We start from the raw sequence: 13742 nt of genomic DNA, 5'->3' as shown, positions 1-13742 counted from the left end.
TTCTGCCCAGTGATGGGAGCTGCAGCCTGGCTTCACGGAGGGGCTCAGCTCCTGAGCAGAGGGGAGAGCCAAGACCCTGTCCAGCTGTAGCCTGCTACCTCATTGCAGTGCACCCAGCAGGGAATGGGGGAAAGCTGCACAGAAACTTTATAGCTCTTTTTTTTCTTCCTTTTTTTTTTTTTTTTTCCTGCAGGACATGAGCCTTCAGTTTGAGCAAGGTTAACGTAGACAGACTGGCTCACTACAAATGATAATCAAGGGGGATGTTCTGACTCTAAACATTACTTTGCTGGTTGGTCTTTCTGCCTGTCCTTCAAGTGCTCATCTGCTTTTTATTACCCTTAGACAAACGTACTTAGGGCCTGTAGTTCAGGTATTTCTGAGCTACATGTGTCACTCAACATTATTTCTTGCAAAAGACAAACACTGCTAAATGCTTCCAAGTAGGTAAATGCATCTAAAACTTCTGAGTGGAAAATCATGAATCGGGAGCATTGACCCTTTGCTAAGACGGGAGTTCAATGAGCTCTCATGTTCTGCTTTTTATGGCAGAAAATTTTGCTAAGAACTAAACATATAAAACCAGAAGTACTCTGTGCAGCATTTGAGAAACAGGACTTGGTTGTGTGCCTAGATCTGTGGCTTTCTGAATTTCTAGACAAGGACTGTAAAGAACTGGTGGTATTTTTAATGGTTTGTTTTCTTGAAGTATGGCAGGAGCTAGGTGGCAACACAAACAAAGTGGGTTTTAAGCCTGTGGATAAAAGTTGCTTCCTCTGAGTGTTGTTTCACTTCCTCGGTTCTCACATTTAATAACTCTACCAGCTACACATGCTCATAAGCATCAAGTATAGGATAAAGGAGACCTGCTTTGCCAATGTTATTTCTCATGTTTCTGGGTTTTCTGCACTGAGATGGCAGCCTGCTCCCTTTTTCTGTTTGTTCGGTCACCTTTAACCCCTCAGACAAGTGAGCTTGTGTTGGACTGCTGTGCCTCTCATTTACAGGCTTGGTTTCATTCAGGAAAGGAAACTGACCAGGCACTTGGGGAAAATCATAGGCAGAAGTGATTTGAGGGCAGAGTGTGTAGAAAAGGCAAAGTGTACTGAACAAATGATTTAATGTGTTTGTTTAGGATTGCTTTCTAGTTATCTTTATAACTTCTGGTCTCTCTGCGCATGAGGGAGAGCAAGGATAGGATGGTGTTACTTGCTGCTAAATTGCAGGGGAAGTTATTCAGACCTTTTGGGTGTTGGGTCTAGTCCATAAAATCTGCAACAAATTTTATTCTTTGGGAAAGACAAACCCAAGTTCTGCGTCTGAGATAGGTGTGACTCAGTGACGGTTGCCTCTCCTGTAGCACCAGCTTGCGTCTTTGAAGCGGAAAGCTGGCCCTGTGGTGGTGCTCTGAGGGAAATTGGTACGGTGGGAACCTGACGCTTCACCATTAAGGTGTTCCTCTGCAGCTCTGCCTGAGCAGCTCCCCATAGCGGTCGGGTCCTGGGCTCGAAAATCGTATTTCCTAATGCATGTGAAATGCATGCGGAACCAAGCGGGCCCAGCAGTGAAACAAAGCTCCTGACACGTCTCCTGCCAATTTTTACATCTGTCATCTCTCTTACTTGCTTGTTCTTGGGGTATTCCTCCAAAGGCCTTCAGAGGCAGGTTGGTTCTTCAGTGTTGGGGCAGGTGAGACCTGAGGGAGCACATGGGGGTTTGCAGGAGATATCCCTGAGGTGGCTGAGCAGCAGCTGCAGTAACGGGGTCGCTGTATGACTGACCGCTGGAGACCTTTCCAGCTGTGCTGGGAGGGGAGGCGGTGGCAACAGGGTTGTTGAGGAAGCGATGGAAATCCATGCTCGTGCTGTTCTCTTCAGTTTGTTTTCTCAGTCTTCAGCACGTGTTCATACATAGTGCTTCTCCTGGAGGACGTTGTCTCCTTTCTGGCTGGCAGGAGAAATCTCTTGGGTGCTCAGTAGGCACGTTGACTGACGGACGCAAAGAGCTCCTTAATTCTGGGGTGCACAAAGGGCAGCTGATGATAAAGGCCCTTGTGTAAGAGGCTTATTCCTCAGGGCAGAGAGAGGGCAGGGAATGGAGGAAGGGATTGCAGAGAGCTGGGCAGCGAGTGGTGGTGGGGGGAGCTTGGGTGGCTGCCGCTGTATATCCCAATTGGTCTGGGGGAAAAATAATCTCTTTTATGTTCCTTCGATTCAGTTTTAAGCATTCATTAAAATTCTTGTCCCCAGCCTCAAGCAGGAGTGAGATACGGTAGTGGTACAGCATGGTCCAAGCAGTAGATAGCTGCTGGAATTTGGGAGGGAGGTAAGGTTTTTCTCAGCTCTGCCACTTGTTTGTTACATGACCATTATCAAGACATTTCACCTCAGACTGTGTGTGTTTTTCCATCCAGCCCTCTTATATCTGTTTATAGATTGCAAGCTGTGTGAGAGTACATGTTGCTACCTGCTGTGAGCATAGGAGGCCTTCATGTTCACTGGGACTTGTTGCAAGAAATGTGCAACAAACAATAAATACTCCAGAAAATCTTTAGGGAAAGAATGAATACTCATCTCCTTACCACCTGCCTCCTTCCTTGGGGATGCTCTCTGTATGATAAATGCCGTGTACTCCTGTTGTATTTATTCCAACCTTAGCATCTTTATATTACATTATTTTTTTTTAGTATAATTTAAATCAGCTTACAACAAAACCGTTTTCTAATCTCCTGAGCATGTAAGTATTTACTTTCCCCCTTAGAGTCACCGCAGTCTTAGGGAGATGTGTGTGGGAGGACAAGGTGTCTGGTCCTGCAGTCATTCAGGTGCTGCCGGCAGGAGCTTTCAGGTGCGGTGAGAGGCGAGCTCTGTGACCTCGTGTGGAGGACACGGATATCTGCTCTGGGCAAGGTATTGGGGCATAAAAAGGTCAGGCTTTTGTGTACAGAGAATCTCTTTAAGTCTTTCCCAGGGACTTAAGTGCTGCTTAAAGCTGTCTCCTTCTCTGGAAGACCTGCGAAGTCGCCTTTGTGCCAATGAGGGCTGGGTGGATACAGACCAGGTTCAGAGTACCAAGTCAGAAATGACAGTGGGTGACTTTTTAGACAGAACTCCTGTGTAAATCAGTGGTGAAGGACAAAAATAAATTGATTTGGCATGGGGTGTTATGAGTGAGTAAAGAAATCACAAATTATTAGTGTTACTTCAGGCAAGCTGATTAAAATGCTTTCTTTCACCCTATTTAGTTCTGTCTTGTAAGTTCCTACTCTTGTGGGAGCGAGCTCCACCACCAAGTCTCCCCCAACCACCCCTACAGCCCTGGATAAACAGTGCACTGATCCATTTATACCAAAAGTAAGTGCCAGTGAGAAGAAATGAAGGAAGTCAGGGACAGGAATCTCAGCGTGGTACATTTTCTTAAATAGCTTTCCTGCTTTGGTTTCACTCGGCAGGGTTAACTGTGAGGAAGGCTTTCTGAGCCCTCCCTTTCAGTGTATCTGTCCCGTGTCCATGTTTAGTTTGAACGTATGTGTTGTTTATAGAGTTCAGCACGAGGTGATTTAGGACTGAGCTCCGCACCACGGCGGTATCAGCGTTAGAAACGCTATGTTACGGCCCGTGTGTTTAGCTTCTCTGGAGTCGGGAGGTATGCGAAGCTGCTGCAGTTTCCTTGGAGCGGGTGCCCGTACCCGCAGCGAGGCCACGGGCTTTGAACTGCTTGTGTTTAGGAGCAGCTCAGCTCGGGGCCGGGGCTGCGGGGAGGGACTTTGGCAGGGCCGTAGCAGGAGGACTCCTGCCAGCTCTTGCCTGCGTCCCTGTTTGGTTCTTTCCCTCGTTCTGGTGTCTAGCTTCTCGTGAGTGCTAAAGCCTGTGCGAAACGGAGGGGAAAATGACTGTGGAGAGAGCCTTTCCTATCTGGGAAGTGATGATTAACGATGATAAACGGTGACCCTTACGCTTGGAGAACCGTTTGTTCCTGCTTGATTTCAAACCCTTATATGAGTAACTGAAACGTTGCCCAAGGGAGCTGTATTTGAACTTTTTTTTTTTCAACTTCTTCCCCTCACTGAAGCACTTTCTTTGCCTATATTCAGGCCCTGCGTGTGGATTTGGAGGAGGCCAATATATAACGCTGCCACACTGTCAGAAGTGCCTTCCTTTGATCTCCACTGCTGGGACAGACTAGGGAAGCACTGCAAGCCCTTGCTTGTACTTAATCCTCTTACAGATATTTCTCCACGCTGGGGAAGGTGAATTGGTTCCTTTTTCTACTATGAAGGAAAAATCACCGGACAAATCGCCTATGTGGGAGGGCAAAATTACCCCCTACCTAAAGTGTGACATTTTACGTGCTCTCTTTGCTGTATGAAGAAGTAATGCACATTTGCAAATTGGAAAAAAATCTGTTCCTTGTAAAGAAGTGATCCTGTACAAGTCCAGGTCCCGAGAACTTGAGGAATGGCTTCTTTGAAGCCTGCCCACACAGGACGCATCTCTCTGTTTCCCATAGGACTTGCCTACCCGTGGAGCTGGCCAGATTGACTCCATGTGTAGACATTTAGTCTGGAATAAATCAGGATTGACTCTTTATGTACCAGCAAACCTGTAGCCTGTTTGATGTTGCTTTCTCTTTTTTAAAACATACATTCTTCACAGTTTTGCCTTGCATCAGCAGAAAGAATTCCCCACACCAAAGTCCAAATAGCGTCATCACAACTTTGATGAAGGTGGGCGATTTGCACACACTCCACACCTTGTCCCTTCACCACATTTGTATCTCTGAAGCCTGGATATTCTGAAGGTTTTGTGAACTGTCAGGAAAGTCTGAGTTGGCTTTTACGGTGAGGATGGTGCCTGAATGGGAGAAGAAGTTGCCGCTTTGCCGTGTCTCTAGCCAGGGTTGGTAAGGTTACATGTGCCTTTCCTCATCCCTGCAATATTTTGAAATAAATGGGACTTTGTTGTGGGCATGGCAATAGGAGGGCAAAACTGAGGGATCAAGCTAGTGTTAAGTAAAGAAACAGAAGACAACTATTTAACGATAACTAGGTCTTGCTGCAGAAACTGGTAGAAAACTATCCATGTGTGTATCCTCTTTTGCAGGACACAGGGGTGCTTGCACGTGTGTTGCTGTCTGTTCTGAGCTCCCTCGCCATGGCTGCTGGTGGAGGTGCTTTTAACAGTGTTCCACCCACTTCCCCAGGGCTATGCAACAGCATTTATGGCCTCCCCAGGACTGCCTTATTCCAGGTGCACGAAGAAGGCGGCAGAGTGCAGATTCAGCACGTAGCCCCTGACAGCTGGGGCTGACGGGTCAGGAATGCAGTCCTGACAGCTGGAATTGGGCTGAAAGCAGCCAGCACAGTGGGGAGGCCAGGAGGGGAGAGCAGGCAAGAGAGTGTGCGGAGAGATGGACAAACGCACGCACGCTGTGTGCAGGCACGTGTAGAAAGACAGCCCGCAGGGACCCTGGGTTGCTCACGTTCCCTTTCTTCCACCTCCGTCACCATTTTGTTCCCTGTTCTCTCAACTGGATCATTTCTAACAAATGTGCGTGCACGCCCCTGCGCAACCGTTGTAGTGCCACCAGGCAGAGCCATTGGAACCGAGGCTCAGCATCTCTGTGAGAAACCCACCCCTTCTCACCTCCACTTTTATGCAGGTTCACCCATGTAATACTTCATGTCACTCAGTGATTCAAAACCTTCTGGCAAGTCAGTTTCTACCCTTGCCACTCTTATGCCAAGGTGCATCAGTCATAATTTGTGTTGTGGAAGATCATTCCCTGTTGTCCTCAAAGTGATTGTTTGGGAAATCAAAATTTCCTAGAAATGGCAACTGCTTGTTATAGGCGATGATGTTCTGGTCTTTTATTTTTCTTAAATTAAAATACGAGAACTTGTTCAGTGGTCAGATATAGCTCTGAATCCTTTCACCCTATGGATGCTGCTTCAGTGTGCTTCCAGCCTATACTCGACTTGAAGTGTAGCAACAGGTCACGGTGGCGGATTGCATGAAATCTGTCTGATGGTCTTGGAATAGTTCCTAGAAGGTCATTTAGGCAATGGTATGAGCCTGCAGTAGTGGCCATGAGCAAGGCTTGTGAGACTTAATGCAAGAGACGTGGAGACCGGTCTGCCAAGGCAGAGGCGTCCGGAATTGGTCGTGTGTTGGAGCTTGTCTTACTGCTGTTGCTTTTGCAGGTGGAATATTTTCAATCTCCAGGCTTGCCAAGACAGTACTTTTTGCTAGCGCTGGATGCCGAGGGACAGAAGGCTCAGGCTGGAGAGGACAGAAAAGCCTTTTTTTTTTTTTTTTTTTTAAATCATTTTAAAAAAGAATGTGCATATTCTATGCGCACAGACAGAAGTGGGAGGGGGGGCTTGGGTAGGTGAGGGAGAGAAACCAACTGTGGAGCTGGGGGGTTTTATTGTTTGTGCGTTCTTGTAAGTAAAACATCCCCTGCAGTTAATTCCATCCACCCATCTTCAACCCTCCCTCTGCCAGACCAAAAACAAAAACCCCGACTCCCAAAAAACAAACAGGCAGAGGAACCTGGGCCAAAGCCAGACCTTTGCATGTCAAGCTCAAGTGCAAAACGAATATTTCACAGCTGTGGTATAAAGCCCTGAAATGAAGGCTTTACAGTGGAAATGCTGACAGCCCCTTAAGTAGAACAGTATACTGTAATTAGCGTTCTGCGTTTAATGTGCCAAACGAGGCACAGCAGAGCTAAATGTAAAACTTCAAACCTTTGTTTTTCCGCAGCAGTAACAGGAGATCAGACAGCGTGTTCAGACAGTAGATTAGAGCCTACGACGTGTGTGCTGGTCCCTGGAGGTTAAACGTGCTTTTTTGTGGTGGGGCTCAGGGGCTGCAGGGAGATGTACGAACAGGGCCAGCTGTGAGATTTGGCACTCTGTATCAAATTTCACTTATGTAAGAAATAGCTATTTCTTAAGTGCTGACGCTGACAATGTACAGCTACAATGCATTTTCACGTATCGGGTGCCGGAGTGCATTGATAGAGCTTTGCTGTGTTGCAGCAGGGAAAATACGCTGGCGGCTGTGCGGCAGTGCTGAAAATGTTGGGAGCAGAACCTAGGGAGCTGGGTGTGAAAACCACCATGCTGTTGTGAAACTTGGGCCTGATTTTGGAGCTTTCTGTGTTAGTGTATTGCCAGGGCTGAAGAATACCAGGGTCTCAAGCCTAGCCATAAAAGTGTTCTAGAGGAAAAGAACAGGTGATTACGTAGCCACTCCTCAGACAAGGTGGTAACTGATTACCTGGTGGCCGCTGTGATGTGCTAGGGAAGGCTTTCCAGAGTAACCCTCGTGGGTTACATACCTCTGGGATTTCTGTGTCTGCCACTTTCTCAGGACCTGTGCTCTTGCACATACATTATTAATATGGCCACGCTCAGTCGGGAGAGAGATGAGGGCAGGCAGATGATGCAGTGGATGAGAGAGGAACTCTGATGGATGTTGTCTTTTTGTGCTGACTCAGTGCTATTAGTTAATTAAATGGATTCAAATGTTAACTGTTATGCACAGGCCCATGGGAGGCCTTCTGAAATAGGGCTTGTCTGCATGTGGACGTTTATTGAAGGAGCCATTCTGGAGTGGAATGGAATAATTGTGTCACCAGAACTCTCTTTGAAGATGTTCTTCTTCATGAATAAATGCTCACAAAGGCATGGATGGGAAGGGGGGAGTTGAAACCAAACGCTTGATTCAAGGATAGATTTCTCTTTCTGTAAAGGAGCAGAGAAGAGAATGGGGGTTACATTTCCAAGTGCAAAGCATCTGGAGTTCTTATCCACGACTTTGTGGAGCTGGATGACCTCTGGGCTGTTGCCTGTAAGTGGTCTTAGATATCAAAAAGGTAGATCAAGTGTTAGAATTAATGGGAGAAAAGAACAGAGAACAAAACGGGAGACGGTATTGATCTACTCTAAACACTTGGTGTGCTCACAGTTGAAAGCTGTATGTAGTCTTGGTTTTTCCTCTTCTGTCTTAGGAAGGATATAGTGGACTTGGAAAGAGTCTCAAAGAAGGGTATCGGAGATACCAAAGATAATGAAGTGGCATTCAGGAGAACCAATGAGTAAGTCAAGACTCTTCTTCTTGGAAGAGACAGCATCAGACTGACCCTTGGAAGAGACAGCATTAGACTGACCTAAAGATGGTGGATGCACAGTTCACTCTCTCTTCCAGTACAAGAACTAGGGGGCATCAAATAACGTTCATAGGAGTCAGGTTTAGCACAGGCAATAAGAGACAGTGGTTCTTGCAGCACGTAACAGGCTGGTGAAGTTCCTTGCCAAATGATGGTGTGAATACTAAGCTTTTAAAGACACAGTGGGATGACTTCGTGGTAGAGAACTCAAAATTATTCTCAGTTTTTAACTCAGTTTTAATTTCAATAAAGTGGGAGGTTGACAGGAGGTGTGAGAGACTCAAATTTCCTTTCTCTGCTCATCATTTTTCTCCATGCATTTGTTTATAATACTGTTCTTTCTAACTTTTTTACTTATGGCTGAAAATGGAAACAGGAACCAGTGTCTGATCCAAGATGGCCAACCCATGAAGTCCCGAGCAGGCGTGCCTGCTTGCAGGACGTGGTTTTCCCAAGCTGTAGCCTCTTGCCTAATGCTGTAGGCATTTGGGCGTGTGGGCAGCCCTGTACAGTACCACCATTTTTTCTCTCCTCGGTGGCCTTTTTGTGCACCCGAGGGTTGCATGTATCCTCTCAAAGGAGCTTTGTTTCTTTATTTCCATGCTTAAATAAATTGTGTATGTAGAGAATGGTGAGGTTTTGGGCCCAGAAGAGGGTGTGTATAGTAGTAGAAGGCAGGGAAGCAAAGCGATCAAATGAGAAAATTGTACTTTGCTATCAGCATATGAGTATGGGAAAGAGGGACCGAAATACTACTGAATTCCTGCTCAGTCTTTTGCTTCTGGCCTGGCGAGAGTGTTGGGGTAATGGCATCACTTAGCCTACAGGTGAAAACCTGGGAGGGATGCTTGGTGTTAAAAATGGTTTTCTCCTGAAAAGTTTCTTTTCATACCTTTCTTTAAGGTGAAGCTGGACTGCAGAACTGTGCTGGTGGGCAAGCAGGCGTGGAGGAGTAGTGGCAGGCTGGCAGCAGGAGCAAAACCGTGTCACTGCAGGGAGAGAGCCTGCGAGCTCTAGATCGGGCAGGCGGTACTCTCGCTGTGACTGGATTGCCCTCTGTGGCATCCATTTGCCTGGAAATGATTACTGTGCTAGGTGGGTGTGTTTCAAAGAGCGAGTTAAGAGGCCTGCTACTGCTCTCTAGAAACGTCTGGGTGTTCAGGCCGCGGTGTCTGCCTCCCGTGTGCCTTGTGTGGCTTTGCACGTGGATGGTCCCAAAGGGGCGAGAACTACGGGAAAGAGGAGAGTGTGTGCAGGGAGGGGAAGAACGGGACAGGGAACACTGAGCTGATCCTTAAAGGATTTCTGTGTTGTCCTTGTAACATGTGGAAACAATTGCTTGTGGTTAGTCTTTCAAGTTCCTCAAAACAGCAGGAAGAGCTCAAACAAGTAAGAAACTCACGCTCTGAGAGCTGGGAGCAGCTGCTCAAGTGTCTTCTTTCCTGAAAAGACAAGCAAAACTGGCAGGGGCTAATTTAGACCAGCCTTTTTGAAAGGATTATCTGTACCTCAGCAGGAAGGCAGAGGTGGCATGGCTCTGTCACAGGTGTGTGTGGGCTTCCACTCATACTCTGAGGGACCATGTCTGAGGGAAACAACGGCTGCTCGCAGATGTGCCCTGAGATCCAGCGGGGATTGCACTGCCGCAAGGCTTCTCCTCCTCTACCGGGAAGCCTGGCTGTATTGAATACCTTCTGGTAGCTGCAGACTGGGAGACTGCTCTACCAGGTAGAGGGGCTGTAGGAGCTCTGATGGTCTTTGGATCTTAACTGGAAGGAACAGATTAAGTGATCTGGTTAGGCAGTAAAATTTCTTTGCCCATTTATGCAACTCTGAGCAGCTAAATTTAGATTTGTCTGTGAAATGGATGAATGTCACGTTTTGCAAGACAGGTGTTTGCTCCACACCTGAAGTTCTGTTTTCTATTCTTGGTGACTAAGAGTGTGTATTGAACCTCCAAATTTGAAAAAGTTGACCTTAAAGAAAGGGAGACGCGGTGGTCAATAAGTAGATGATTTCAATGCAAAGTGAACTCCAGAAGCACGTTGCATGTGGTTCAGTTCAATAACACTTGCAAATCACTTAGAGAACCGTGAAAGTGCCAAATACTATTAATAGAGGCCTCAGGATGAAGTAACAAATGTGGATAGCCAGCCACCTTTCTGGGCCTTTAATTTAGGGGCACAAAATTACAGGTTTCGTCTTGCAATTGTTTCCTGGCTTGGGCGAGGGCGGTGAGGTGGCCCACTTATTGGATGGGATGACCTGAGCAAGCAGGGACACATCTGACAATTGTGGGCAGCAAATTGGCCCAATGTGGGAGCTATTGGTAACAAACACACCCGTTTCCCCCGTCTGCAGTGGGACCCTCCAGTCCTGTGGTTAGCTCAGATCACACTTGGAAAGAGGTCAGGGAATTTCCTTCTGCCTGGGACACGCTGAAGAACCACCTGAGTGACTTATAGGAATGGCAGTGGCGGTGTGGGATTGGGAGACTGTGCTTGCTACGTGACGAAGTGAGTTCCTACCTCATTTTGCCATAACTTCACGAGTGAGGTAATGTCAGACCTGTATTGACAAATTTACCCTTTGCTGACAAATCTTAATTTGAGATTTGGAAGTAAATGTTGGTGTACCCCTGTCCTAATTAACTGTACTAATTATTTCTTTGTTTTGGCTGGCAAGTCAGGAGGAATCCAGTTTACACTGCATTGTTACCTAGTTCTTTTTTTCTCCCTGAATTTTTATTTATTCTTCTGTCAAGCTTTGTGACACGTGACTAACTCTTTCCCTTATGTCAACTAGTCTGGAGGCTGATCATGGAGATAAAGCTGTGGTGCCTTGTGGACAGAGAGGTGGGAGTAGAGCTCACAAGTTTCATAAGAACCACTTTTAAATGTGTTCATCCTACTCTTAGAGGCAAGTTGTTTTTAATACTTAAGGATTATTGCTACACGTGCTGAGGTGTTGTAAGAGCATCCATTGGATTAGGCACACAGGGTTGCCTTTCAGACTGCTTGCTTGGCTTGCTGGAGAGGCAATTGCTGTGTCAGTGCTGGTGCGAGGGAAACGCCAGCAAGGGAAGGGGTTGTTGGGACGAGTGGGATGAGGGAGGAAGGAACTGCCCCCTCCCTTGGGAGCGGGAAGCTGTGAGATCAGCTCAGCTGCAGCATAAGGTGGCACTGGGGGTGTTGAATGTGTGTCCTGGCAAAGGAAGAATAAACCTGTTGGAGAAAGTAGGTTGCTGAACTGCTGCTGAGTGCTATTAGCTGCATAGCCAAGGTCAGGTAGCGCCTTTTAGGACAGTTGCAGTTACAGCCGGCCTGAGCTAAAGCCTGCGCTGAGCAGCGTGAGCACAGCATTGCTAAATTTGCTGTTTGCTGACAGCATCAAGTAATTAGTGCCTTATCTAGATTGGAGCACTTGAATGGCACGTATCTCTTCCACTTCCTCCTTCACTGTCAAGTATGCAGTTTCTGTGGGAATTTAAACATCTTGTAGCGTGATGGGTTGGGAACCGACAGTATGAGCTGGAATCTCAGCAAATTCTGCCTTCTGTACTCTTAGGAAGCTACTTGAACAATAAATGTGTTGAAGTATTGAAACAAACCTGGAAGAGTAGATAGCGTTCTAGCCTCCCTTGCTCCTTCCCCTCCCACTTCCCCCCCCCCCCCTTTTTAAGGAACATTAAACTGAAACAAAACTATTACCTTGCTTTACTGGTGAATTTGTAAATGCATTTTTACTTGTCTGTTCTAATGCTAAGCAAAAATCCAGTGGAATGTCATAGAAGCCGTGGTTCCAGAGATGCTCATTTTGTGAGGAAAGGAGGCAATTTGGTGTTTTCTCACACTATCTGAAAGTATCTGGGGTATGTCATTACTAAAAGGGAAAAAAAGACTGAGTTGCTCCAGAGAGCAGGACATGAAATATTGCACTTTCCGTGTCACTGGTTTGAAGCCAGCCCAAATTGGAAGTCATTGAAGCACAGATAGCTTGTTTTAAGTGAGCTGGTGGCGCCTCGGCCCTGCTTTACCTGTTGAAGCAGGGTGGCTCCACGTGGGGTTGCTTTTGTCACCTTCTCCAGTAACCTGAGCCATAAGCTCAGTGAGACCTCGTTTCTTCACCCTACAGCCGAACTCTTCAGGGCTGGTAAGCTGCATTGATAGGGCAGTGTGGGGAAGCCTGCCCTGCCCCTACCTCTTTTGCCCCATGTTGGTATAAATGCAAGATGCTGGTCTTCAGGGCAGCCATTAATGATTGTAGTAATTATTACAATAGGGACTGCTTATGCCGCGTCCATGCCTTAAGGCCTTAACCAAATATAACTTAGATGATGATAATTAAAAACAGAAGGCTGTGACCCAGTAAAATCCATGAATTTGGCAGGGACAGCAGTTCTGAGGAGGAATGTATGCATAAAATATATAATAAATAAAATCAAGCTGTGCAAATGTAAAGAAAAGAGAATACTTTTGTGTCTGTCAGAACAATCCCAAGGCTGAAAATTGCTTTTTGCTCAGAGGCTGGGTCCTTTCATGTCACAGACCAGACGTTGTGCAGTGTAATCTCGCTGCAGCCTTTTGCTTTGGGAGAGTGCTGCATTCTGATGCTTCCTTTGCCAGAGTGCACTCCCTGAAATGTCTTATTCCTCCTTGTCCCTGTCCCCCCAGCTTTTGTTTTTGCTGTTCCTGGCTTCTTGCCACAGAGGCCTGACTCTGAATTTCTGTCTTCCAAGTAGCTCTTCCCAGTTGCATTTCATTTCTTCTCTTGAAATAGTTGGGATTTTTGCTCGGGGGGAAAGCAAGCATTTTGGATTGCTGTCTCTTGAGTGGGCCATTGGTATATGGGCTTGTGAACCCAATAATGTGAGCTATTCTGTCTCCTGAGATTCCTGGGGAGGGATGTGTTTGTCCAATGGATGTGGTTTCTAGTTCAAGCACTGTGGGAAAAAATGACTCTTCAGCTCCTAGGAATATGGACTGGGACCACACTGAACCACCTACCACTGGATGGAGGAGATAAAGACTGCAGCAACCTGGAAAAGATTTCCAGGAAGATAACTGGGGAGAAAGTGTTTTGCTGCTCATGCTGGGAGGATGGGAATTGCAGGGCAGTGAATGTGCACCCCAGCTTCTCACTGTGTACTAATTGCTGCGTGCAGTCCTCTGCAATATTTGGCAATGTTCTGGCGCAGACACAATAATTGGCGGATCGATAACTCCTTCTCTGTACCCCAGCAGTATTTTACTGTGCCTATGTTGAAGATAGAGGAGGGTTAAACACTTGTTCTGTGCCGGGGTGCTTGTCAGTGAATTTATAGGTGCTCTGAATTTCTGGGAGCTATGATTCTTCTCAGTGCCATTATAAAGTGCCACACCATCAGCGTCCACTTATGGGTCCATTTGAAGCGCGCTCGTATCTCATGATATTTCTTGTTTTCTTTTTCACATGCGCTAGGTGACCTTGGAGAAGGTGTTGGGGATAACTGTGTCGGGAGGCAGAGGATTAGCCTGCGACCCCAGAACTGGCCTCGTTGCTTATCCAGCAGGGTGAGTCACAAA

At 46.7% G+C, this 13742-nt stretch overlaps 1 protein-coding gene across 5 annotated transcripts in view; it reads left to right on the top strand.

Moving 5' to 3' along the window:
* The window catches only part of MAPKBP1 (mitogen-activated protein kinase binding protein 1), a 96804-nt gene that overhangs the window by 12697 nt on the left and 70365 nt on the right, over positions 1 to 13742 (top strand). For all 5 annotated transcript variants that reach the window (XM_083837260.1, XM_083837261.1, XM_083837258.1 and 2 more), the window contains exon 3: positions 13639 to 13730. In XM_083837260.1, the coding sequence (XP_083693386.1) occupies positions 13639 to 13730 (92 nt within the window). The remainder of the gene's footprint in view (positions 1 to 13638; positions 13731 to 13742) is intronic.

The sequence above is a fragment of the Anser anser genome (genome assembly GCF_964211835.1).
Source record: "Anser anser genome assembly, chromosome: 5".
NCBI classification, from domain to species: domain Eukaryota; kingdom Metazoa; phylum Chordata; class Aves; order Anseriformes; family Anatidae; genus Anser; species Anser anser.
Note: the sequence above shows the minus strand (reverse complement) of the source record. Positions and strands in the feature narration are given on the sequence as shown.